This window comes from Oryctolagus cuniculus, chromosome 8 (assembly GCF_964237555.1).
Source record: "Oryctolagus cuniculus chromosome 8, mOryCun1.1, whole genome shotgun sequence".
Taxonomy (NCBI): Eukaryota; Metazoa; Chordata; class Mammalia; order Lagomorpha; family Leporidae; genus Oryctolagus; species Oryctolagus cuniculus.
The window spans coordinates 90,816,434-90,842,443 of NC_091439.1; the positions used below are offsets into that span (position 1 = coordinate 90,816,434).

General features: G+C 44.4%; 1 protein-coding gene across 1 annotated transcript in view; it reads right to left on the reverse strand.

Annotated features, from left to right (window-relative positions):
* Positions 1-26,010, reverse strand: part of PARM1 (prostate androgen-regulated mucin-like protein 1) — a 112,723-nt gene that overhangs the window by 31,882 nt on the left and 54,831 nt on the right. The window contains exon 2 of the mRNA XM_008267742.4: positions 5,058-5,768. Within this exon, the coding sequence (XP_008265964.2) occupies positions 5,058-5,768 (711 nt within the window). The remainder of the gene's footprint in view (positions 1-5,057; positions 5,769-26,010) is intronic.

Sequence of the window (26,010 nt, forward strand, 5' to 3'; positions counted from 1 at the left end):
TAGGACGGATGAGCAGCAGGAACACATGACGTAGGATCAGTCAGGAGAACTGAATTTGAATCCTGGCCTGGTCACTCAAGTGAGAACTTGAGAAAGTCACTTAATCTCTCTGGACCTATGCAGAACAGACACTGCCGAGCTCACCTCTCTGGAATGTCCTGAGAATCAGATGAGCAGACTACCTGTGTCCGTTGAGAGCCAGATTCTTGGAACATGCATATTCTCAGTAAACCTCCCATGAATATGAATCTCATTTCTTCTGCACGGGACAAATGTAATAAACAATTATAGTATGGTAAGCCAAAAGCCCCTGAAGGATTGTCTCTTGTATTCAGTTTACAGCTAAGACCCCTAAGGCTGGAGTACTTAAGTGACTCCTCCCATCAATGACAATGACATAATTAAAACTACGTATGAGCTGCGGTACATTAGCCTACATATTCCCTTCCCAATCAAATACTCTTAAAATATAATTCTCAACATTATTCTCCGGTTAAAAGGCCTTAGTGGCCGGCGCCGTGGCTCAATAGGCTAATCCTCTGCCTGAGGTGCCGGCACTCTGGGTTCTAGTCCCGGTTGGGGCACCGGATTCTGTCCCGGTTGCAACTCTTCCAGGCCAGCTCTCTGCTGTGGCCAGGGAGTGCAGTGGAGGATGGCCCAAGTTCTTGGGCCCTGAACCCTCACAGGAGACCAGGAGAAGCACCTGGCTCCTGGCTTCGGATCAGCGCAGTGCACCAGCCACAGCAGGCCGGCCACGGCGGCCATTGGAAGGTGAACCAATGGCAAAGGAAAACCTTTCTCTCTGTCTCTCTCTCTCACTGTCCACTCTGCCTGTCCAAAAAAAAAGGCCTTAGTAACAGCCAATGGACTGCCAAGTTCAGCTCATCATCTTACCTTCCTAACTGTAGGTCTTCTAATACTAGTCCTGAAATCTTCTTTCTTATTTCATCTTCAGTGTCTCCCTCCATGCAGCCTGCAATCCAGCAAACTAGTTTATTTTCTGGGCTAGGTGCATGCTACCCTGTAAACCCCATGAAGGAAGTGACTGGATTACTCTTGCTTTGTCCGTAGGACCTCACCGGATGCCTGGCTCATAGTGGAAGCTCAATAAATGCTTCATAATGTTCTTAATGGTGAATGTCATCATTATGATGATGATAACTTCAAAGTCAAAATAGTGAACATAAACTACATAATAGTAGAAAAATAAGCAAAACCATTGGTCAATAGCCAGTGTACTGTGTATTTGCTATCTCTTATAAACCTTATGAAAATCCAATCAGGTGTATTCTGTCCTTATTCCTTCTTGCTGATGAGGATACCAAGGCTCAGATGTAACTAACTTCTCTGGAACTGGATGATTTACTCATTCATTTGTATATTCAGGACATAGCTTTATCAATGAGACAAAACAGGGACAGAATTCTCCACCTCAGAGTTACCAGCATCTCAAGTCATGAGTGGGGTAAGGTCATCTCGGGAGTGAGAGGGGAGATAAGAGGAGAGGGGGAGTGTGAGTATGCAGAGATGGAAAGAAAGGAGGGTGGTCGTGCCTAGGGTGCTCACCAGTGCAGAGCAGGAGGTGAGGGGTTGAGGCGAGGCCACAGGCACAGAAGGAGCAGCCAGTGAGGCAAGTGAAAAGCAGAGTGAGAACATGTCCCAGAGGTGCTGCTTGACCTCCAGTTCAGACGGCTGAGTGCAGAAACAGGGGAGGGCAGTGATCTTTGGATGAATGCCTCTGATAGGCTGGGCAACAACAGTACCAACAACAGACCCAGGACGTGGAGAGTGCTGGAGTCCTAGACAAGAACATTTTTGGGGCTCACAGCTTCTGGGTGGCTTCTGTGCCCAGGCAGGGATGGCATTTCTTACTTCTTGTTCCTCATCTTTGTGCCCAAGTAGCTGAACCTGCTTGGCCAAGTCCTTTTCATGTCTTCCTGTATCCCAATTCCCTTAAGTTTCTGCAACTCCGTTCCTAGCTCCCTCTGTCACGGAGCCCTCTCTAATCCTTCCGGTCAAGTTGAGTACGTATAACATTTACCTGGTTTCTCAATTATTCATCGGTGATGATGTTTAGATATTTGCTGAGAGGGTATGGCCTTGGGTTAATGGAAAACTTGCTTTGTTCACACAGAACAAGGCAAAATGACACATGGCAGTGTGGTGTTATTACTGCCGCTACGAAAGGCAGCACAAGAATCTCTAAACAAGAGCACCCTAAAATAGTCCTGTGGAAACACTCTCACAGAGTGCTGCTGGGACTTCTGGCTGGGTGGTTAAAGAAGATTTGACTGTCAGTTAGGCATCTGGGCTCTGGGCCCAGCTCTGCCAGCAAGTCACACGACCTTGGTGAAGCACTTCAGACTTCTGGGACATAGTTTCCTCACCTTTGAAATGAACAGATTGCATCGCATTGCTCCAAAGATCCTTCCCGTCAGCTGGGCTCATTCTCAGATTAAAGATTAAGGAGTTGTATTCAGTTACCTGTGTATGTGCCCTTTATCTCTGCTTGAACTATAGAGTCTCCAAGGACAGGTCTTATACTTATTTGCATCAGTCAGAGGTTCCTGGTAGTTACACTGTAGGTAATCTCATTTAATAAGGGATACATCTTCTTTGGTCTGTGAAATATGTGCTTGTCCTGGATCAGTGATTTCCCTCTAAGCTCCTGCTCCTATCTTCTCCCTGGTCATTCAAGCATTGCTTCCCTCCTAGATTCATTCATTTACTTCACGTTCCCCTGTATATATATTCCCTAAAATGGCAAAGGTTCATGATCCAACAGTGCCACTAATTTTGTTCATCTTGAAACTGCTGGCTTGGAGTTGAAGAAATCGAGATATTTGGTCTGAAAAAAAAAATAGCCAAAATATTGGAATAGAGTTGTCTGGGAAATTCCAACCTATGAAACTCAAGCATTTGTAGGAGAGAGTAGATGTGTCAGAATACAGATATCCACGTGTGCCAAGCTCAGATTTCGTGCTCGGGAATACTTTGCTATGATAGGGTGTCCTGCAGGGGACTGAGAGTGAAGAGAGGGAGACCAGCTAGACAATGGAGGAAGCTGTGCATGTCATGGTGGTGAGGGCCTGAACCAGGGAAGAGAAGCCATGGGGCCACAGCTGCACTGGGATGACTTCTTTATTAGAGAGAATCCTTGAGACATTGTGTCATTGTCAATACCTGCTCTGCTCCACAGACCTGCTGTATGCCAGAGGAGTTACTGCCTGCTGGGTACATGGGTGCAGGGCTTGAGGCTGAGCCAGAGATGCACGTGTGGTAAAGTGTTAGCCTGGAGGGATAAACAGGGTACTAACAGGAACTGAGTTCCGCAGGCTAATCAACAGGTAATCTCCTTTCACCTCCATTCTTCTCCAACTGGCCCTCTGACTAGCCTCCAGGTTGCTGATGTGTATGGGCCCCACCAGTGGGTCCCCTTGTCCTTGGCTCCCGGATGTTTATCAGATGGGTTGGGGAGAGGGAGAACAGGTTATTTATCCCCTTACCTCCAAGGAGGCTAATCTTGGGTTAGCTGTGGCCCTCAACTGAGCGTCACTGCCCCTGCCCCTACAGTCTATTCTATAGGACTTCCTCCTTCTGGGCTCTGTTACTACTTCCTCTACTGTCTTAGGCCTGCCCCACAACATCCCTGCTCTCAAGACTCCCTACGCTTCCCCTGTACCCAATCAGGGCTTTGTAATGGGTTTCTCTACCCATTTTGAGGATCTCTCTCTTTTCTTATTGGGATCCTCACTGGCACTGAGCCCCTGAGATTAGAATTTGGAATTCTTTGGATTTCCTCCCTATCATAGTCTGCATTCCTCCAGGAGTTCATGTCTTCATTATTTTAGTTCTATCTCTTCCCATCTCTACCATCCAGCACAGTTACTATTTGTGAAAACATATTGATTTTTCTTCAGTGACAGCCCTTCCTTTGACCCCAGGTGATTGTACTGGCTCTGGCCAGAATGCCCCTTTCTCAGACCATATCACTCCCAGGGCCACCCAGGGAGGTGCTGGCTCCCCCTTGGGCATCACACCTCGCTGCTGCTCAGCCTACTAGTCAAATGCTCCCACGGAAACTTTCCTGCCCAACACACTGACTGACATTCACAGTCTTCACACCAATGTCCGATGCACAGGGCTTCAGAAAAGACCCTACATTTCTCTCCACCCTAATATCCAGGACTGAAACATGAAGATAAAAATAATACTGACTTTATAGGGCTGCTGAGAGAAGAAAACAAATGCAGTGTCCAGTAAAACGTGTTATCTTCCTCATGAAATACATCAATGGCTATAAAGGATAAGCAAGTTCTCTCCACTCATGCTCCACTCTGACTGGCTTCCAGGAGGTAAACACTGAGCAGTATAATAACTGATATTGCCTGAACACTCACTCCCTGCCAGAAACTGTTCTAAGAGCTTTACACATAATCTCATTTAATCTCAACAAGAACTGCAGAGGTCTGTTGAAATCTTTACTTAGTATATATTAAGTTGATCTTCTGTATATAAAGATAATTGAAATGAATCTTAATGAAGAATGGGATGGGAGAGGGAGTGGGAGATGGGATGGTTGTGGGTGGAAGGGAGGTTATGGGGAAAAAGCCACTGTAATTCAAAAGTTGCACTTTGGAAATTTATATTTATTAAATAAAAATTGAAAAAATAAAATATAGAAAAGAACTGCAGAGGAAAGATCTATTTTTCCCCCATTTTACAGGTGAGGAAGACTGAGAGCCTAAAAAGAGGAAAGATTTTACCCAAGGTCAGGAGTCAGAGCTGAAATGTAGGAAGCTTGACCAAAGCTTTAATCCTATCAGTTCTATCAATGTCATTGCCAAGTCCTTTTGCTCTCCAGTCTCACTTGCTTACTTGACAACAGTGAATACTATTATATCAGATAGAAATTATTAAGTGACCAAAAATGAAATTTGTACCAAGCCATAATTCCACTCAAGTGTTGCACTCTGAAATCCAAACTTAATCAATTGTGCTTGATTGACTTCACTGATTTGGTGTCAGCTGGACACCAGAGTTTTCTAGACACTCACCTGAACTCAAGGCATGTTCCACTTCTCGCATTATCACAAAAGGAGTGGTGGTCTCAAACTCACACATCACCATGCCTGACTCAGTCTCTTGGGGTGTACCCTCCTGGGGCACTGGCTTGGCTGTGGGCTGCGGAGTGGGTACATGGCCAGAGCTGTGCTCCTCTGTAGGGGACTCTGGTGTGGTTGGAGCTCCAGTGGGCTGGGTGGTGGTCATGGTGGAGCTGTGGTCCACAGTGACAGAGGCAGGAGGAACCTCAGGAGGTGAGGTTGATGGGGATGAAGGTGATGAGGCCGGAGTATGAGGGGAGCTGGCTGTGGAAGATTCAGCAGAGGACTGTGACTCCGTGGTCAGCACACTTGTTTGAGGAGTGCCCCAGCTGGGTCCCTCAGAGACAGGCATCGAGTGGTTTCCACTGCTTGCTGTAGAGAGCTTAGGAGGTGAGGAGTCTTGGGTTGTGCCTTCCCATTTTGAGGCTGTGCTGGTGAGCGCTTCTTCTCTGGGCTCAGAGGAAATGTTCTTGAGAAGTGTGGAGGTTGGGGCTGAGGCTGTAACTGGGAGGTCCGAGTTGCCATGAGGGCTGCTGGCTTGGGGGGCAGTGACCGCACTGCTGTTTTGTGGAGAGCCAGTCCAGATGGTGAGTGGTGGAGTCACTTTCAATGGAAGAGAAACCGGCAAGGGGGCCGATGTAGGAAAACTCTGAACCCTTAGTCCTGTGGAAGAGTCAGAACAAAAGAGGTTAATACACAAAAACCACATAGAATGGGGAGAGAGAGGGAAGGGCATTGCCCTGCAGCCATTTCATAGGCATTCCTCATTTTGCATAGCACCCATTCCAGTCGTTAGGTGACTTAAATGTATTTTCCTTCCAGTCATTGCTCTGCCCTTGCTTTGTGATGCTCAGTAAGAGCAGTCAGTCACTTAGTGGGTGCATCAGCTCAACACCAGCTGATACATACATGGAATGCATGAATCTCGGCCCTGGCTTGCTTAACACAGTAGCCTTCGAGTGTGAGACCCTCTGGGCTCATTGACTTCTGAAAATTTGTCTGGACTGCTGAGGGGCCAGTCTCCCAACACTCCCAGGGATGCTGAGGGCCTGTATGAGCATGGGAGGCACTGATGGGAGAGCGAGGAACCTGTGCTTGGTGATGTGTGGGTGTGGTGTAGAGGATTGGCAGGAAGGATCTGGAAGGAATAAAACAGAGGCAAGATGTCAGGACAGAGGAAGGGAGCAAAGGCCACAAATGATGCTCTCAGGGACCCAGGATAAAATCTGCTCCCTTCATCTTTCTGAAACACAGTTTAGTCAGAAGCTGATGGAGAGTTGTGTTACAGAGTCTGTCCTGAGTTTAACATTTGGGTTTTTATCAAAAAATTGGTTTTATTTTATTTAAAAGGTGTTATACGAAATGTCAATACTATAAGCTGCGGCGAGTTATTTTTCTAATAAACTGGAAGGTGGACCTCCCAACTTAGGCCACATACAACTTAGGCCACATGCTGTTTTGGTGGTCTTTTAGCAGCTGTGAGCTCTCAACAGCTTCAGAATGAATATAAACCAAGAAATCTTTGAAGTATGGACAAAATAGCAACTGGGACAAATATTATTGAAATATTGGCTCTTCATATGTGACCTTTGGAGCTTACTGGCCCTACATTCTGGCAACTCCTATGACTGATGAAAGACTCTGGGGGCAAAAAAAAAATGAAAATGTGAAACTACTATTCATAGCATCATATAATAAATAGGCAGATGGAGGCAGAAGGAGCCTCAGTCTGCGGCTGAGTCAAAGAGTCTTTGGGAGTCTGAGACAAATGAAGAATTAGTGAAATACAAAGGAACCCAATCCATTAATTCATTCACTTAAGTATTTATTGAGTAGCTTCCATGCCCATGACTTTTCCCCAAGAGAGTTCACCATGTGGAAGGATGGAAAGGATATCTAGATCCCTATAATAAGAAGTGGTAAGTGCTTTGTTAAAATGATGCCACGTTGCAATAGGAACCCTGAGAGAAGATTAGTAAGTTCTGCATGGGGACCACACATTGTAAAAATACACAGGTGTCATTTTCAAATGACCTTTAGAAAAGTCACAGAAGAGATGACAGTTGTGTTGATTTAGAAAAGATAAGAGTGCACAAGATGCCACTTAAGATACCTGATTGTCATTTCTAGAGGAGCTGAAAGATGTACCAAGGAGATCATTACAGTGCTGAAAATGACATGTTCCAGGAATTGGTTTTGCTGCTGGGGACATGCATTTCCTTGTTAAATTTTTATGAATGTGTGTTTATAATTCCAACCTTCCCTGCTTCCAGAGAGGACTGGGGATGATCATTCATTCCCCATGGCTACCTACTGCATACTTATTTAAAGCACTTCACAGCCTAGTTGAGGCAATTTCTACTCCTAACAAATCAACAACGCATGAAATTGTGTGACACTGTTGGTTAGCTTCACTTGAACAAAGCCCATAAAGCCTCTGGTTTTCTATTTTTTTAAGTTTGATTTATTTATTTGAAAGGCAGAGAGGGAGAAGAAAGACACAGAAACAGAGATTTATCTGCTACCTCATTGTTCAAACTGGGTTGGACCAGGTAGAAGCCAGAAGCCAAGAACTCAATCTGAGTGTCCCAAGTAGGTGACAGGGACTCAACCACTTGAGCTATCACCTGTTGCCTGCAAGGGTGCATGTTAATACGAAGCTGCAATAAGGAACAGAGCTGGGCTTACAACCTAGGCACTCTGATATGAGAAGTGGACATCCCAATAAGTGTCTTAACCCCTATGTCAGATACTTCTCCTTCTTGATGGAATGTTCCTTCTTGCTCTGATTGCATAAGGATATTTATTCTTTGAGCATGAAGATAGCCAAGGCTAAGGTGCTATGAGTATTCTAGAGAATGCTTGTTCTCTTAGTGTGCTTGGGCTGTCATAACTGACCACATCAACATACACACAGTGCCGCAGCCTCAAAAAACCTGGTAGAACTTACTTTAACAGCTCCCATGTGACAGAGCAGCTGAACAAGTTAAAACAAAATGTAGTGTCTCCACATACTTTCCCATCTGCCTTTGATGAAAACAATGAGTGTTACTCTTCTATTCAGAAAATGGTAGAGTTAACACAATGGGGAAATTGAACTGATTCTTCTCTTAATTAGAGGTGAATAAGCATTGCTTGAAAATAGTGACACTGGCAGATAGTGACAGGCCCACATATGTGAAGTAGAGTGTGGCAAGAAAGGCAATGTCCTAGGCTTAGTTCAGATGTGAAGTCAAGGGTGTGATAGGCTTAGTTCAGATGTAAAGTCAAGGGTGTGATGATTGGCTTCATGGGAAATTGCTCCTTGCAAGTTTACAAGGAGCAGTCTTTCCTGACGTCTGGTCAGGCTCTAGCTTTCCTGTTGCAAGGATGACTGACAGATTGTTGCTTTGAAGAAAATAAGATTGTACAGAAAACTATTGGTTTCCATAGGTATTGTCCTTTATGGGGGAGATTAGTATCATGGTTTACATCTTGGATATGTGAAAGAGTTGGTGTTTGGTTTAATCCCTGGATTCTTGCTTTGCTAGAGGAGGGATCTGGGGGCTGATAGCTAAGACAAGTGGGTGAGTTCTCCCAGTGCTACAGGCATAGCTGGATAGAGGCTATGAGTCAGGAATCCAGGACAGAGAGTGCCCTGAGCTGTCACCCTCCCCAGGATTCCATGTGCAATGCCCAGGATCCCAGGAAGTCAGACTACCTACCTGAGTTGCTGGCCTGTTGTATTTCCTCCCTGGCCATGTCCTTCCTTGCCCCTGGCTTGTCAAGTAGCTGACAAAACATGGGTCAAAGCTTTGGCAAATTTGGTGAAACCTGATCAAAATGCAGTTGAGCCTTCTCTTTCTGGGCCCGCTCAGCTGGGAGTGTCGCCTGTGGTCTCCTGGCAGAGGCCCCACAGCTGCTGAAGTCTGCATGCTGAGTAATTGCTGACAGCTATGCCACACAGCTACCAATGGGACCTTTGAATGAGTGAACAGGCTGGGTCCTCCGTGCAGAGCCATGTCCTGAGAAATTTACATGTGTCATCTTAATCATGCCATAATCTCTACAGGGCAAGTGTTCTTATCATCTCCATTTCATAGATGCTAAAATGCTCAGAAAAGTTAAGCAATTCCCCTAAGATAACACAGTTAGTACGTGGCACAGTGAAAGCTTACACTTGAAGTTGTGTGGCTTTAGGCCCAACCTTTTAACCACTCTTTGATATCAAAGCGTCAGGGTGTTTCTGAGGCCCCATTTTGGATGGCAATCAATCACCAGTCTGCTTGAATCTCCTCTAATCAGTCCCTAGTGTTGGCAACCAGAGTGATCCTCAGAGTTCCCTGTCTGTGTGCACCTCCCTGTCTCCTTTGATCCTATCACAGGCTCCCTGGTGTCCTCAGGATAAACCCCAAGCTCTTGAGCACAGCACATCACACTTTTCATGGTCTCCCCTCTCCATTCCTCATGAGCTCTGTGGTTTTGTGAGTTGGAATCCTGGAGTTCCTGCAATATTCTACCTGTCTCCTTGCCTTCACACCTGCTATTCTTGCTACCCCGACTCCCCTCTTGCCATCTCAGTTTCAAGAAACCTGGAACCTCACCTCCTCTGTGGGCTCACAGCACCTGATTCAGATTCTAACTGTGATGCACATGATATTGAGCCACAGTTCCTCCCCATGCCCGTCTCCCATCAGTCTGGGAGCCTCGATACCAAGGACTGTGGCTTGTCCTTTTTGTCTTTGGACCTGGCACAGAGAAGGCACTTGATAAATATTCATTGAATAAAAACATGGAGTTTTCTCTTCATTGGAAAACGCAAGTGCTCTGTGGCTTATATTCTGGGTCATCACAATGGAAAAGCAACCAGCAAACATGAAATTTTGGATGGACCTTGAAAGAGACTTCTGCTGTTTGTGGAGACTGCAAGGATTTCTCTCCCCTTATGAGTGTTATGGATCAGAGTCACCAACTGTTGAAATGCTGATTGTCTCTCAGTTGATCCAAGCACCCAAGCATAGGTAGTCTGAACAGTCCCACACTCAATCATTGAATGGACAGAACTTCAATGAGAGGGAGAGGAGAGAGAGGGAGAGAGAGAGAGAAACTGACTTAAAATGAGGTCTTAGTGTTCTTTTAGGTTGAATGAGGTCATGGGTTTGGTCCCATACACCTATTGATGTTCTCTACGTTGTCCTTGGTTGAGGCTTCTAATCAGAGTATGGTCCAACCATATGGTATTTGAAAACTATTGTATGTCTAGACAGCAAGTGTGTGCCCCAAATCCACAAAACTGTGTTTAAGAAGTGATTTGCTTGAAGGAGAAAAGCCATAGTTTCCTAAATATTTTGTTTATGGAAATGAGATATAATTCAGTCTAAAAGAGGAAAGAGCTTCTGTTTTCCAGCTGCTGAATCGGAACCTGCAGACCTGGTATATGACTCAATTTCTCCATCCATAAAATCAGTACTAATGATATCACCAGGCTCCCTGTGGTGCTGTGAATGATAATGAGAAAATAACATTGGTGAAGAATGTTATGCTTCCTGAGGAAATACAAATTATACCATTTTCTTTCTTTTTCTCAGAAGCGACATGACATCTTTATGAGTCGGATTCCTCCCCCCCCCCCCCGCCAAACTCGTTCCTTTTAAGGTAGGGGGGACTGTTGTGGTTGGCCCCAGGAAGCCATGCTGAGCAAGGAAGCCAACAGATACCCGAAGTTTTGAGAGTGCCATGCTGGGGTTTTTCAGAGCAGGGCAGTGGAGAGAGAGAGGCAGTGTAGGGAGGGCAAGTCACTTCTCTGATCACTTTGTGGCTGACAGTGGCTATGGGTACATGCAGTCAGGGAGCAAGGCCTTGTTCAGTTACTAGATTTTTCCAAAGGACAATGCCAGGTTCCCTTCCATAGGCCCAGCCCCAACATGTGGGGGCCAGGGAAAGAATGTACAGAAAGACCCACACGGAGGATGTCCCATTGTGCAACTGGTACAAATTAGGATGCCTGGGGCCTGGCCTGTGACTCCGGGGCTATCTGCTGCAGTGCAGGTCAGAGCTGAGCCTGGGTCTCCTGACCCCAGGATGGAGACGGACCTGGGCACATTTCCCAGGCAGTGTTGGGGAGCAGTTGCTACTTCTCCATGCCTCACTTTTCTGGTAGGATTTTCACAAATTCCTAAGCAGAGGGCAGGGAGGGAATGCAGGTGACCCTTGGGGTGATTCATGGGTGACCAACTTAGCCAAGGCCACGTTGTGAGCCTCTTCTCAGCCCCATGGCACCTGGAGACAGGAACTGACAAAGCCCCTGACACTGCCTGGCTTTGATGCTGAACCTCTTCCTTCAGAGGATCTTTTTCTGCCTTAGAACTGCCCAGAGGGCTAAGGCACCACTGCCTTCAAATCCTACATGCACTTGCCACGTCTCTTCCTACTTTATGTCTCCAGCTGCCTCCAAGAACCTTCCATGTCTCCTTGTTGCACAGAGAGCTGGAGCTATTTAAGGGGTCAACTGCATGAAAGTCTGCCTCTGGGAGGACAATTCTCAGGGACAACCCAGGCAGGTGCACACTGACATTCCCACTGGTGAATTACAAAGCACTTCGACCAATTACAGGATAACATCCATGAAAGACAATCAGGTCTTGTATTCCTGTTGGCTTCCCCCACTGAAGTCCACCCCTGATCATCCAGCAACAGGAAGAGGGCAGGGATGGCTTCAGCACCCATGCATCTCCGCAGCTGGGAATCAACCCAGGGACCGTTTCCTCTGAGGGAGGAAAAGGCAGCAAGGGCTTTCCGAGAGAAGATGAGGATGATGTGTCCTTTTCTTTCCCTGCCACCATTGTCTTCTATGGGTTTCCACCCAACATGCCAGTCAGTGTTTCCTGGTGTCTTTCTTTACATTTATTTATTTTTAAAATTGAAATATAGCTTAAATGCAGTAAAATGCACACATCAGCTTTACAAGATATTTAAAATTCATTTTCAAGGCAGAGTGACAGACAAAGAGAAGGAGAGATGGAGAGAGAGAGATAGAGAGAGAGAGAGAGAGGTCTTCAAACCTTTGTTCTCTCCTCAAAAGGCCACAACTGCTAAGGCTGTGCCAGGCCAAAGCCAGGAGCTGGAACTCCATCTGAGATTCCCATAAGTGTGGTGGAGGCCCAAGCACTCGGCCATCTTCTGCTACCTTCCCAGGTGTATTAGCAGGGAGCTGGATGGGAAGTGGAGCAACCAGGACTCAAACTGGTACTCCAGTATGGAATGTTGGTGTTGCAAGCAGCAGCTTAACCTGCTGTACCACAGTGCTGGCCTCAAATGCACGCATCTTAAGTGTATGAGGGTTCTTAAAAAATTCATGGCAAAATGCAATTAAAAGATAAATTTATCTTGGTTTGAAAGATTTGAAATCCATGCAAAGCTTTTTTGCAGTACATATTTTCCATTAATTTTTTGAAGAACCCTGTACAACTTCATGAATTTTTTTCCTATGTTACCATCACTGAGGTCAAGACACTGAGGTCAAGACAGGCCCTGTCTGCAGCCCAGAAATATCTCTCATGTCCACTCACAACAAAGGTAATGCTTACTTTGACTTTTCTCACTGTAGATTTTTTTTTTATTTGACAGGCAGAGAGAGAGAGAGAGAGAAAGGTCTTCCTTCCTTTGGTTCACCTCCCAAATGGCCGGCACACTGTGCCAATCTGAAGCCAGGAGCCAGGTGTTTCCTCCTGGTCTCCCATGCGAGTGCAGGGCCCAAGGACCTGGGCCATCCTCCACTGCCCTTCCAGGCCACAGCAGAGAGCTGGATTGGAAGAGGAACAACCGGGACTAGAACCCGGCACCCATATGGGATGTTGGCACCACAGGCGGAGGATTAACCAAGTGAGCCATGGTGCCAGCCCCTGTAGATTGGTTTTGTTTATATTTGAACTTCACATGAATGGAATTGTATGGTGCATATTCTTCTATATCCAGATTCTTTCCCTCACTCACAGTAGGGAACACCTGTGCTGTTGACTCATTACTGAATTGTATCCCATCTTATGAATATATCATAATCTACTTACCCATTCTACTGATGATGGACACTTAGGTTGTTCTTAGTTTAGGGCTATTAAAAATAAAGTTGCTTGAATCATAGCTTCTTAATTAATACTTTTATCATACTTATATGCTAAATTCTGAGTAACTGACAGATACTAAGTCATGTAATCTTCATAATAAACCTAGGGTTAGTATTGTTGATAGTCCCATTTTATAAGTGAACAAACTGAGGTATAAAGAGACTAAGGGCCGGCGCCATGGCTTAATAGGCTAATCCTCCGCCTGCGGTCCCAGCACTCTGGGTTCTAGTCCCTGTCGGGGTGCCGGATTCTGTCCCGGTTGCTCCTCTTCCAGGCCAGCTCTCTGCTGTGGCCAGGGAGTGCAGTGGAGGATGGCCCAAGTGCTTGGGCCCTGCACCCCATGGGAGACCAGGAGAAGCACCTGGCTCCTGCCTTTGGATCAGCACAGTGGGCCGGCCACAGTGAGCCGGCTGCGGCAGCCATTGGAGGGTGAACCAACAACAAAGGAAGACCTTTCTCTCTGTCTCTCTCTCTCTCACTGTCCACTCTGCCTGTCAAAAAAAAAAAAAAAAAAAAAAAAAGAAGAAACTAAGTAACTTCAACACATACAAATAGGAAGTAGAACACCTCCGGTTCAACCCAGGCAGCTAACTCTAAGAGTTGGGCACCTTAACCACCAGACCATAAGGCTGCCTACAATGGCTAAAACTATAAGCAAACCACATATTAGCTGTATGACCTTGGTTAAGTTTCCATCATGCTACAAAACACTTCCTCATCCACAAACCAAGGATCAAAAAGTACCTCCATTCTACCAAGGATCAAAAAGTACCTCCATTGTAAGCGTTGTTGTAAGAATGGAATCAACCTGTGAGGCAGACATTGCTGTTTGCTAATCCCACAGCCACTTCCAATATCCTTCTTGCCTGTCACATTACTGGGACTGGAAAAGCAAAACTCTCCTTTTCTAGCCTCTTTTGCAGCTAAGGGCTGTCAATATTTCCTGGTTCTACAGGGAGATGGATGGAATATAGGCTAATGGACTTCTGGAAGCTTCTGCATCTTTATAAAAGAATGAATAATACAGGCTAGCTGTCTAGGTGACAACTTTCACCCCTCTCCTGTGTATTGTCAATGCAGATGTGATATCTGGTAGAGTAGAAGCCAACTTTGGGAAGCCAAGGATGACAGTCAGTCCACTAAGGGTGACAAAAGTGAGACAGAAGAAGATCTTTCTCTTTTATTAATTTGTTAAGCTGGGTTTAGGATGCCTTTGTACACACTTTCTGTTAAATCAACAGCATATATCTTGGGGTTTCCTTTACTTCAATATAAATGATAGAGCGTGTAAAAAGCTTATTATAATGCCTGGCGCAAAGTAACAGCTCAGTAAATACTAGGTTAGTTTGCTGACCTCTGTCTAATGGAATGCTTGGCCCAGATGTCCTCATCTTCTTTAATGTACTAATGATTGTCCAAAGGCGCTTTTCAGGCCTTACCACAGGGACACTTTCACCCCTTGCTGTGGGTTGGATGTGGTGTGTCCTCCAAGTGGCCACGTATTGGAAGCCTGGTCCTCAGGATGGTGATAATGGAAGGTGGAACTTTTGAGATAAGGCCTAGCAGGAGCGCCTGAGGTCATTTGGGACAGGACCCACTTGGTAGTTCCTGTGAGAAGGTTGTGATGAAGGCCTGAGCCTGGGCCTCTCTTGCTCCCTGCTTCCTCTCTGGTGATGTGCTCACTTGTTCCCTCCTGTTTTTCCTTTGCTACCTGTTGTGACGGCCATGATGTGATGTCAACAAGAGGGGGCTTTGCTGGAACTGAGCTAATGCAGGCGCCATGCCCTTGAAACTCCAGAACTGGGTGCTAAGTACACACCTCTTTTCTTTACAAAGCCAGCCTGCCTAGGGCATTTTGTTATGGTGACAAAGCGCTGACACGACACTCCTCATGGCATCAGCTGTGTCTCCAGCATGGAGGGCTGGCCATATTCCTCAGCACAGCAATTGGCAGCCAGGCCTTCTGGCATCCTGAGGTCCTCTCGGGTTGATGCTTGGTGAAAGCTGAGCTGCCTCTTACACCCACAGAACACATCAGGAAGGAAAAGGAACCAGCTGAATGACATTTGTTATTTTCCTCCTTATTAAAGAAAAGTGTAGAAACTTCTGGGGCAATTTTCAAAAATGAGACATGAAATGACAGGCACCAGGCTGAGTGGCTCCAGGAGGCTAAGGAAGCAGAGGAAACAAGTCACCAATAATCAGGGACGCATACCTTGCTGTTTTCAGATGAGCTGGCCTGCCCTTGCCAATGCTACAGGGTATAAGCTAGAATACACTCACTGGAATGGCATCCTGCCACTCACATTATTTAAAAATATTAAGTATTATTTAGATGCTCACCTTGTAAAAATTCAATTAGGGTGAGCATTTGGAGCAGTGTTAAGATGCTGCATGGGATGCGCACAACCTATGTCAGAGTGCCTGGGGTCAGGTCCAAGCTCTGCTCCCAATTCTAGTTTCCTGACAATGTTTACCTGGGAGGCAGCAGGTAGTGGCACAAATAGTTGGGTTATCCCCACTTATGAGGAAGACCCAGATTAAATTCTTCCTTCAGGCTTTGGCCTAGCGCAGTCTCAGATGTTGTGGGCTATTGCGGTGTAAGCAATGAATGGTAGATTTCTCTTCGTCTCCCTCTCAAATAAAGAAAATTGTATTAGAATTTGTTTTGAGCCAATTCAACAACCATGTACAACATGTCTGCTATGAGCAGGACATCCTGGCATCTAAATGATACAGAGAAAAGCATATAGGAGAGACACACTTTTATATTTCACAAACCTTTCCATTCCCAGCTGCGATTCAACTCCATTCTGCCTCATGTACGTTGATGCCTAGTGTCTCAAGGCCGCTGATAATGGGACAGTCGTGTTTCCTTCTCTACCACCTTTTTCTCCATACAGATCACCTATTTTATTAATCAAGCTGGAAGGGCGGGGATGTGCTTAGGTAAAAGGGATTGGAAAGTGACTAAGAAAGAGACCAGTCAATGTATGGCATTCATTGATTTATGTCTTCTACCTTTCAGCTCTTTCTGCCTTTTAAATGGTCTCCTAAACACCAGTTTTTAAAGCTTACAGTTCTTGGAATCTGAAGATCACTGTCCTCTGTAGATAGCTACATGAATGATTGCTACTCCTGAGGGTTGCAGGCCAGGTTTGCAGCTCTGAATTTGCTCCAGGATTTGCAGCTCTGAAGTCTCCATCTGGCTTTGCACATCTTGAGGCCTTAGCTTCTTGGAGCAGCTGCTCCTGCTGATTGAGACCCAGTTCCTCTGATCACAACCCTGCTTCCCATTAGGGACCTTTAAGACTGCACTTGATTTCTCTGCTTAGAGGAGTCGTTTTCAAAGCTGAGGCTGGCTGGAGAACACAGGCTGTCTATGTAACTACAGCTGTGTCTGGGATCCAACTCATCACCATGGACTCCAGGAGAGAGCTTTGTGTTTCATTTCCTCATGAATTGCTTTCCAAATATTGATATGCTGTTATTGATAGGCAGATAGGGGTTGGCTCTGTAGTGTAGTGGGTAAAGCCTCCTCCTGCAGTGCTCGCATCCCATATGGGCATTGGTTCAAGTCCTGGCTGTTCTTCTTCCAATCCAGCATTCTGCTATGGCCTGGGAAAGCAGTGGAAGATGACCAAAGTTCTTGGGCCCCTGCACCTATGTGGGAGATCCGGAAGACGCCCCTGGCTCCTGGGTTTGGTTTGGCTCATCTCCGGCTGCTGTGGCCATTTGGGGAGTGAACAAGCAGATAGAAGACCTCTCTCTCTCTCTCCTTCCCTTTCTCTCTCTCTCTCTTGCTCTTTATGACTCTGCCTTTTGAATAAATAAATAAATAAATAAATAAATAAATCTAAAAAAAAAGATAGGCAAATAACCCCAGGGTAGTAGGAATCCTGTCCCCAGTCTTTTCTTGATTAAAAGCAAGGGGGCTGGAGAATGGGAAGCCCACCACTAAGAGGTTATAGTACTATGTCCACGCTTGTAGCTGCCACAAAGAAGTGAATAATAGTACAAAGCTGAGCTGGGACACATGTGATTTCCAGGTTAGTTGTGCTATGGTTTGAACGTGTTCCCCAAAGGTCCTGAGTAGGAAATTTAATCCTCAGTGCAGCAGTGCTGACAGGTGGGACCTTGAAGAGGTGATTGATTAGGTCTTGAGGGCACTGCCCTTTCAAATGGATTAATGCCATCACCACAGAAGTGTGTTAGTTTCTGTGGGACTGTGTGCCCAATACAAAGATGAGTTTAGCCTCCTTTTTGGTTCTCTCCCCGCTGCTCAGGTGCACACATGTGCATGCATATACGCCCTCCTGCCTTCCCACCTCTGACGTGGGATGAGGCACCAGGGAGGCCCTCACCTGAAGTCAGCCCCTTGACCTTGGACTTGCCAGTCTTATTTCTGTAAGAATAAACCTCTGGTCATGATAAACTACCAAGTAGTTGGTATTCTCTTATAGCAGTACAAACTAGACTAAGATATGGTGTTAAGATAACCTATTAATTTTGTAGGAACGAATCAATCCCCCTTGCAAAGATGTTGCCTGTAAGGAACTAAATCAGCTGAAATCAATATGGGGAACCATGCTTTTGTGTAAGAGATGTTGTGGGTAATAAATTTTCATCAACTCCTTTAGGTGACAAGGGGAACTGGCTGTTTGAAGAACTCCATGGAGAATCCTCATTTAATGTGATTAATTCTCTCCTCTACCCCAATTTGTCACCTGTGTAAGAAGCTTTCAGATTTTTAATTTGCCTAAAACTCCAGACTCTTATGCTTTTGTCACCTAACACATTCACTAAACTACTCCAGAAGAAAGCAACTTGCTCTCCTTACAGGGTTTGCGTCTCTGCTTAAAATAACATAAATCACCACTTGGGTAGTGCAGTTGCATAAACATCACCTTCAGTGTTTTACTTGTGGAACAACCCCCAGCTGCTGTTGTCCTTCGGCAACTCCCAACCCCCTGCAGCCATGGCCACCTCCGCTAAAGAAAGCGCCAGCCATGCCAGCTGGGGAGATGTCACTGACATTGCTAGTGCAGTATAGTGTATTCGGATGAAAATCTTCAGGATCCATTAAAATGCCATTCTACAGCCACTGCTGACAGATGCTGTTAAGCACATCAATCTGGAAGGACAGAATTGGCGACATGAGCTAACTCTGGCAAATTGTGGAAACTGTATCAAAATTGACTCTGCTGGCAACTCTGCTAAGAATAATTCTGCTTTTGGTATAATTTTCAAAAATGTAGTTGTAAGTGTTGCTGCTTAGAAAAATTATTCAAAAACCAACTTCCCATTTTTAACTTTATGAACCACTTCTTTAATTCCAATGTTCCCTCTGGCAATGTGGGGATTATACACTGACACCCTAAATACACACACGCCTCATTGGAGGCAGAGTCAGCTCTACTGCATGGTTTCATTTTAAAGCTGATTCTCAGACCTAAATATCTAGCCACGTGTTCTCCTCCATTTCCAAATTCATTTTGAGTTTTACACTCAAAGTTAAGTCTGCATCTAGTTTTCTCTTTCTTCACTAAACCTGCTCTTCTGGGTCTCTTGATTTCTGCGTAGCCTCTCCCTTGTCCAAATTCTAATCCAAAGTGTAAGAGCTTGTAAGAGGCAAGGCTTGGGTTTGGGCTGAGGTATGCCTTGCTATTCTAATAATCTTTCAGGTCTTTTTGTAAGGAGGAGCCTATAGACATGGAGGCTACCAAGGAGAAACACTATATTTGCAGGGGTAAAATTTTATCCCACCTGTGAAAACACACACACACACACACACACACCCTTCTAAGTGATGCATTAGAAAGGAAAGACATTTTCAATCTAGCCAAATACACAACGTCCTCTTATAACTACCCAGAAGGAAATGGGTGGGCCATCTTTGGGTCCTAGGATGGTTACTAGATGCTCACATGCCCTTGGGCAGGGACTATCTACCATCTGGCTATTAACACATCTCCCTCCAGCTGAGGCAGCTTTTCACACAACAGAGACACATCTCACGCTAAAAGCACTTATTGACTGCTAGTCACGTGTCTGCAGGCAGAGCTTTGGTGTGGTTATGGGGTGTAATTGCATTCACAAGTCTTCATCCAGAAAATCTACCTTTTGCTAAATCCTTATCAAATAATGATGTATGGAAAAGCTAAAATTATTCTTTTCAAGATTAGAAACAGCATTTCTATTTGCTGTGTAATTGAATCAACAGCATTTCAGCTTTGGCTTCTATCTCTGAAATCCGCCCTTTCATTCGTACCTAAGCAAGCAACAACGCAATGCAATGGATAGAAGTGAACTTTCTGAAAGATGCAGAGAAGATTAGTTCTCCTTTTATGTATGATCATGCACATAGCGTGGAAAGAAAAATGCCTGGTCATAATTTTGATTTCTGCTTCATGGTAATAAGGCAACAATTTGTCCAGGTCAGCATGACTGAGCAAAAGGAGAAAAGCAAAATTCCCTGAGTGAAAAGCAGTAAAATCTCCAGGATTTAGCAAATCTGAATCTCCAGCCCTATTCTCAAATGAGCCCTGATCCCAGCATTCCAGCTGCACAGAGGCCATTTCTTTTCATGTGACATTTTATCACCAAGTTCAACAGGTCAGTCTAAACTAAGCAGTACCAATCACCAACCTCCAAAATAACTTTCCTAAATGCTTCCTGATTTTGTCAATGGTTCTAGTTAGGTCTAATGTATTTGAAGAAAGTTTGATGATTTCTGTCTTACCCATGGTTTCAATATCCTGTTAAATCTTTTTTATAACTTTTATTTAATGAATATAAATTTCCAAAGTACAGAATATTGATTACAATGGCTTCCCCCCCCCATAACGTCCCTCCAACCCGCAACCCTCCCCTTTCCCACTCCCTCTCCCCTTCCATTCACATCAAAATTCATTTTCGATTCTCTTTATATACAGAAGATCAGTTTAGCATACATTAAGTAAAGATTTCAACAGGTTGCTCCCACACAGAAACATAAAGTGAAAAATACTGTTTGAGCACTAGTTATAGCATTAAATCTCAATGTACAGCACACTAAGGACAAAGATCCTACATGAGGAGTAAGTGCACAGTGACTCCTGTTGTTGACTTAACAAATTGACACTCTTGTTTATGGCATCAGTAATCACCCTAGGCTCTTGTCATGAGCTGCCAAGGCTATGGAAGCCCCCTGGGTTCACTGACTCTGATCATTTTTAGACAAGGCCATGGTCAAAGTGGAAGTTCTCTCCTCCCTTCAGAGAAAGGTACCACTGGGTTCTCACTCGCGGAGATCTTTCATTTAGGTGTCCCCCCCCCCCCCCAGAGTGTCTTGGCTTTCCATGCCTGAAATACTCTCATGGGCTTTTCAGCTGGATCCGCATGCCTTAAGGGCTGATTCTGAGGCCAGAGTGCTGTTTAGGATATCTGCCATTCTATGGGTCTGCTATGTGTCTCACTTCCCATGTTGGATCATTCTCTCCCTTTTTATTCTATCAGCTAGTATTTGCAGACACTATTCTTGTTTATATGATCCCTTTGGTTCTTAGTCCTATCATTATGATCAATTGTGAACAGAAATTGGTCACTTGGACTAGTGAGATGGCATTGGTACATGCGACCTTGATGGGATTGAATTGGAACCCCCTGGTATGTTTCTAACTCTACCGTTTGAGGTAAGTCAGCTTGAGCATGTCCCGAATTGCACATCTCTTCCCTCTCTTATTCCCACTCTTATATTTAACAGCGATCACTTTTCAGTTAAGTTTCAGCACTTAAGAAGAATTGTGTATTGATTACAGTATTCAACCAAAAGTATTAAGTAGAACAAACAAACAAAAATACTAAGAGGGATAACATATTAAGTTGTTCATCAACAGTCAGGGTGAGGGTTAAATCTAAGTCTCATTTATTCTTCCATTAAAAATTATTTAGAGCCTACCATGTACTGGAGACTATGCTAAGTGTTGGAAATAAAATAATGAATAAGGTCACTGCCCTCCAGGAGATTACGACTTAGTGGGCAGAGTCGATTATTCTGCTAGAGACTGGCATGTTCAATGGTACTCAGTGCTGGCATGGGGCAGTGTCCAAGCCCATTGCAGAGGGGCCTAGGGTAGATGTGGGTCAGAGTGTTAGAGAAGACTTTCTAAAGGAAGTGACCTCTCAGACTGGATGTAAGGAACGAGTAGGACTCGAGTTAGTAAGCAGCAGGACATGAACAAGAGAAGGAAAAACATTTCTGACTCAAAGAGCATCATATCCCACATCCCAGCAATGGGAGAGCATAAAGTCTAATGTCTGGAACCTAGAATGAAAAGAATGGATGGGCGAGAGACAAGGCTAAAGAGATCATCAGTGACCAGATTACAGTGGATCTTATAAGACACAAATGAACTTTGGTCTTTATCCCAATGGTTTTGAACCCAGAGGTGATGTGATCAATTTTACATTTTTGGAAGATGACGTTGGTCAATGTAGAGAACTCTGGATAGAAGACAGCAAAGTCTGGAGATAGGGAAGGCAGCCAGAGGCTGCTGCAAGAGAAGACACTGTCCTGGACTAAGAGAGTGGCTGAGGAGAGAACTAAATGCACTCGGGCTCTGTCCTGGACAGGGTTTCTTCACTATCGACATTGTCAGTAGCTATTGGAGGGTCCCTATGGGTGCAGAGCAGGCCTGGAAGTCTGGAGCCAGACAACCCTGTTCAACTCTCTTGGTGCCTCAGTTTTTTCCATGTAAAACAGGGATAATAATGGCACACATTCCATGGTCAATGCACAGCCAACAGGCAGTTAGCTCTCATAAGTACTTAGAACAGCGCTGGGCATATAAGCACGTGAGCATGTTAATTATTATTATTATTATTATTATTATTTTTGACAGGCAGAGTGGACAGTGAGAGAGAGAAAGGTCTTCCTTTTGCTGTTGGTTCACCCTCCAATGGCCGCCGTGGCTGGCGCACCACGCTGATCTGATGGCAGGAGCCAGATGCTTCTCCTGGTCTCCCATGGGGTGCAGGGCCCAAGCACTTGGGCCATCCTCCACTGTACTCCCTGGCCACAGCAGAGAGCTGGCCTGGAAGAGAGGCAACCGGGACAGAATCCGGCGCCCCGACCGGGACTAGAACCCGGTGTGCTGGCACCGCAAGGCGGAGGATTAGCCTAGTGTTAATTATTATTAAATGTGTTTGAGATTGGTCTGCCATTTCCTTTATACACCATCTCATCACATTCTACCCCTTCTACTCTGTGATGCCATCTTAAAGGGCCGCTGTACCTTGTTTCTTCCTCTAATTTTACTCCGCACATGATTTCTAGATTAATCATTAAGACGTCTTTTATTATGTCGTACTCCTTTTCCAGATCTTATAAACCTCCAAGTAAAGTAAAACATCCTTAATTTGGCATTTGAAAATCCTTCCTTAGCCTTGTCTTACTTACATTTGCTTAGTTTACTTCTTATTATAGTTGGACTCCCAGGGTATTTCATTTCCAGGGATTTAACTTTTCAAGGCATTCACACAGTATCTACTTTGGCTTATGATGTATTTATTCATATTTCTGAGAGCTGTTTTGGGTGTGTGTCCCTCTCAAGAATCCGAGAGCCAGGAAACATCAGCCCCTATGAAATCATCTTCCCAGAGGTTAAGTGTTACCCATGTTTTTGGCTTGCAAGCTTACAGTTGTGACAATCTCATGCATAATTTGTGTTGCCTTTATTGATTTGTTTGTCTTTTGTGGGCTAAAAGAGGACAGTGAAGGCTTAAGTGTATGGTATGTAACAGCCATAAGTGAGCTGAACAAAGGCATTCAACCGTATCGCAGAATAATTCATGGGGGGAAATTACACTGGAAGGCCATGCCCTGACAACTCATGTCATCTACTAAAGTGAAAGCCTCCACTTTAGGGGCATTTGGTGTTGTTTTAGTGTAGCAGTTAATTGCAGGCCTTGGGATACATCAATATCTCCTGAAATTAATTGTAATTATGTTTTGGACTTTTAGGAATTTGCCTCATGGGGGTTTTCAGGAAGAAATTATCCTTGCAAGACAGAGAGGAAGACTATTTTCTTCAAAAATTATAATGTGCTCCATTCCAGAAACCTTTCCATTTCTGGCCCCTTGGCCTTGAGGGGACACTTTCTTTTCCTTCCTACCTTTCTTCTTTCATTTATCAAAGCCTAGGATGACTGCTAAGTCCTCTGTCTTCTATGAAGTATTTTTTAACAGTTACAAGTGATGAGTGATGTTGATTTTTCTTTTCTCTAAACTTTTACAGTCTGTTCCTTATACTTTTATTTTTAAGCTATAATTGGTATACAATAAACAGCACAAATTTAGAGTATACAAAACATAGAAAATTGGATATGTGTGTATTCCCACGAAACCATCACCACAATCAGGATAAGGAAAAGATCCATCACCCCCGAAAGTTAAGCCTCTGCCTGCAGCACTGCACTGGTTTGAGTCCTGGATTCTCCATTTCTGATCCAGCTCTCTGCTAATGGCCTGGGAAAGAAGTAGAAGATGGCCCCAGTCCTGGAGACCCAGAGGAAGCTCTTGGGTTCTGGCTTCTTATTGGCTCAGCTCCAGCCATTGCGACCATTTGGAGAGTGAACCATTTGGAGAGAGAGGATGGAAGACCTCTCTCTCTGTCTCTACCTCTCTCTGTAACTATGCCTCTCAAATAAATAAATAAATAAATCTTTTAAAAAAATTTTCCATGCCCCTCTGTAATTCTACCCTTCATACTCAGTCCTGTCCCCAGACAACAATTTGATCTATCATCACAAATTTACAAAAAAAGTTCATATATTTTCCTTCTTTAGTGGTTATAAAATCATAGCTAATTATTATTTTTGCCTTTAATACTCAATGCTCTTTTAAAGATATATTAAAAAATAAGGTCAAAAGTATTTTATTTCATCCCCAAATATACTTCCATTTCCTGACTCCTGGTGTATCAGTTTTACATTGCTGCATAACAAATAACCAAACTTAGTAGCTGAAAAACAGATTATTTCACAGTTTCTGTGAATCAAGAATTGGGGTGAATTTCAGCTGGACCCTTTCTCAGGCTCTCTCACAAAGCTGCAAACAAGCTGTCAGCCAAGACTTTAGTCATTGCAAGGCTGAAGCAGAGAATGAATTGCTTCTAAGCTCATTCGTATGGTGGTTGGCAGGATTCAGGTCCTTCAGTTTCTTCATGGCTACTGCCCAGAAGCCACTCACAGGTCTTTGCTAGGTGGACTTTTCCATACAGAGGAATATGGCATGGTAGAGTGCTTCATTCAAGTGAGACAGCAAGCAGGAGCACAGAAGAATGGGAGCAGGATGGAAGTCACAGTCTTTTATAACATAATCTTGGAAGTGATATCTTATCACTCGTGCTGTATTCTGTCCTTTAGAAGTAAGTCTCTTGGGCTATCCTACATACAAGGGAAAGAGATGACATCAGAAAGTGGGGATCATCCAGTGGAAAGAATGGGTCATCAAAGAAGGAGGTACCTTTCTCTGAAGGGAGGAGAGAACTTCCACTTTGACCATGGCCTTGTCTAAAAATGATCAGAGTCAGTGAACCCAGGGGGCTTCCATAGCCTTGGCAGCTCATGACAAGAGCCTAGGGTGATTACTGATGCCATAAACAAGAGTGTCAATTTGTTAAGTCAACAACAGGAGTCACTGTGCACTTACTCCTCATGTAGGATCTTTGTCCTTAGTGTGCTGTACATTGAGATTAATGCTATAACTAGTGCTCAAACAGTATTTTTCACTTTATGTTTCTGTGTGGGAGCAACCTGTTGAAATCTTTACTTAATGTATGCTAAACTGATCTTCTGTATATAAAGAGAATCAAAAATGAATCTTGACATGAATGGAAGGGGAGAGGGAGTGGATAAGGGGAGGGTTGTGGGTTGGAGGGACGTTATGGGGGGGGAAGTCATTGTAATCAATATTCTGTACTTTGGAAATTTACATTCATTAAATAAAAGTTTAAAAAAATATATACATGGGGATATATTTCCTCATGAAATTGAAGAAAACAACAACAACAAAAAAGAAAGTGGGGATCATTAGGGACAATTTAGAAGCTGATGGCTACTTTGGTTTACCAGGGCTTATAAAGCTCATAACACACTATTACTTTCATTTTAAGAAGAGATTTCCTGGAGAACTTCATTCTGTTGTTGAGATCTAAATTTCTACCTAAGTGTCTTTTCTTGCTACCTGAAGAATTTCTTGCATTAGTTGTCTGATGATGGTGCACTCTTTCAGGTTTTATATGTCTGAGGAACCTTGCCTTTGTTTCTTCAAAATTATATTTATGGGGCACAGAATTCTAAAGTTATCTCTGTTTTCAGTACTTTGAAGTGGAGTGTCACTGTCCCATCCCTGGCATTGTCTCCAGTGAGAAGTCTGCCGTTATTCCCATCTCTGGGTCTGTACTCGTTGTTCTTCTTTTCCTTGGGCTGCATTAGGAACTTTCTTTTTTCCATTGACCTTAAATAAATAATTTGATTAAGATGTGCCTTGATGCAGAGGCTGGTATTGTGGTGCTGCAGGCTAAGCCACTACTTGCAATGCTGACTTCCCACAACAGAGTGCTGGTTTGAGTCCTGACTACTCTGCTTCCAAACTATCTTCCTGCTAATGCTCTTGGGAAAGCAGCAAATGAAGGCCCAAGTACTTGGACACCTGACACCCACATGAGAGACCAGGATGAAGTTCTAGGCCCTTATCTTTGGTCTTTGGTCTGAACCAGCCTGTCCATTATGGCCATTTGGGAAGTGAACCAGAGGATGGA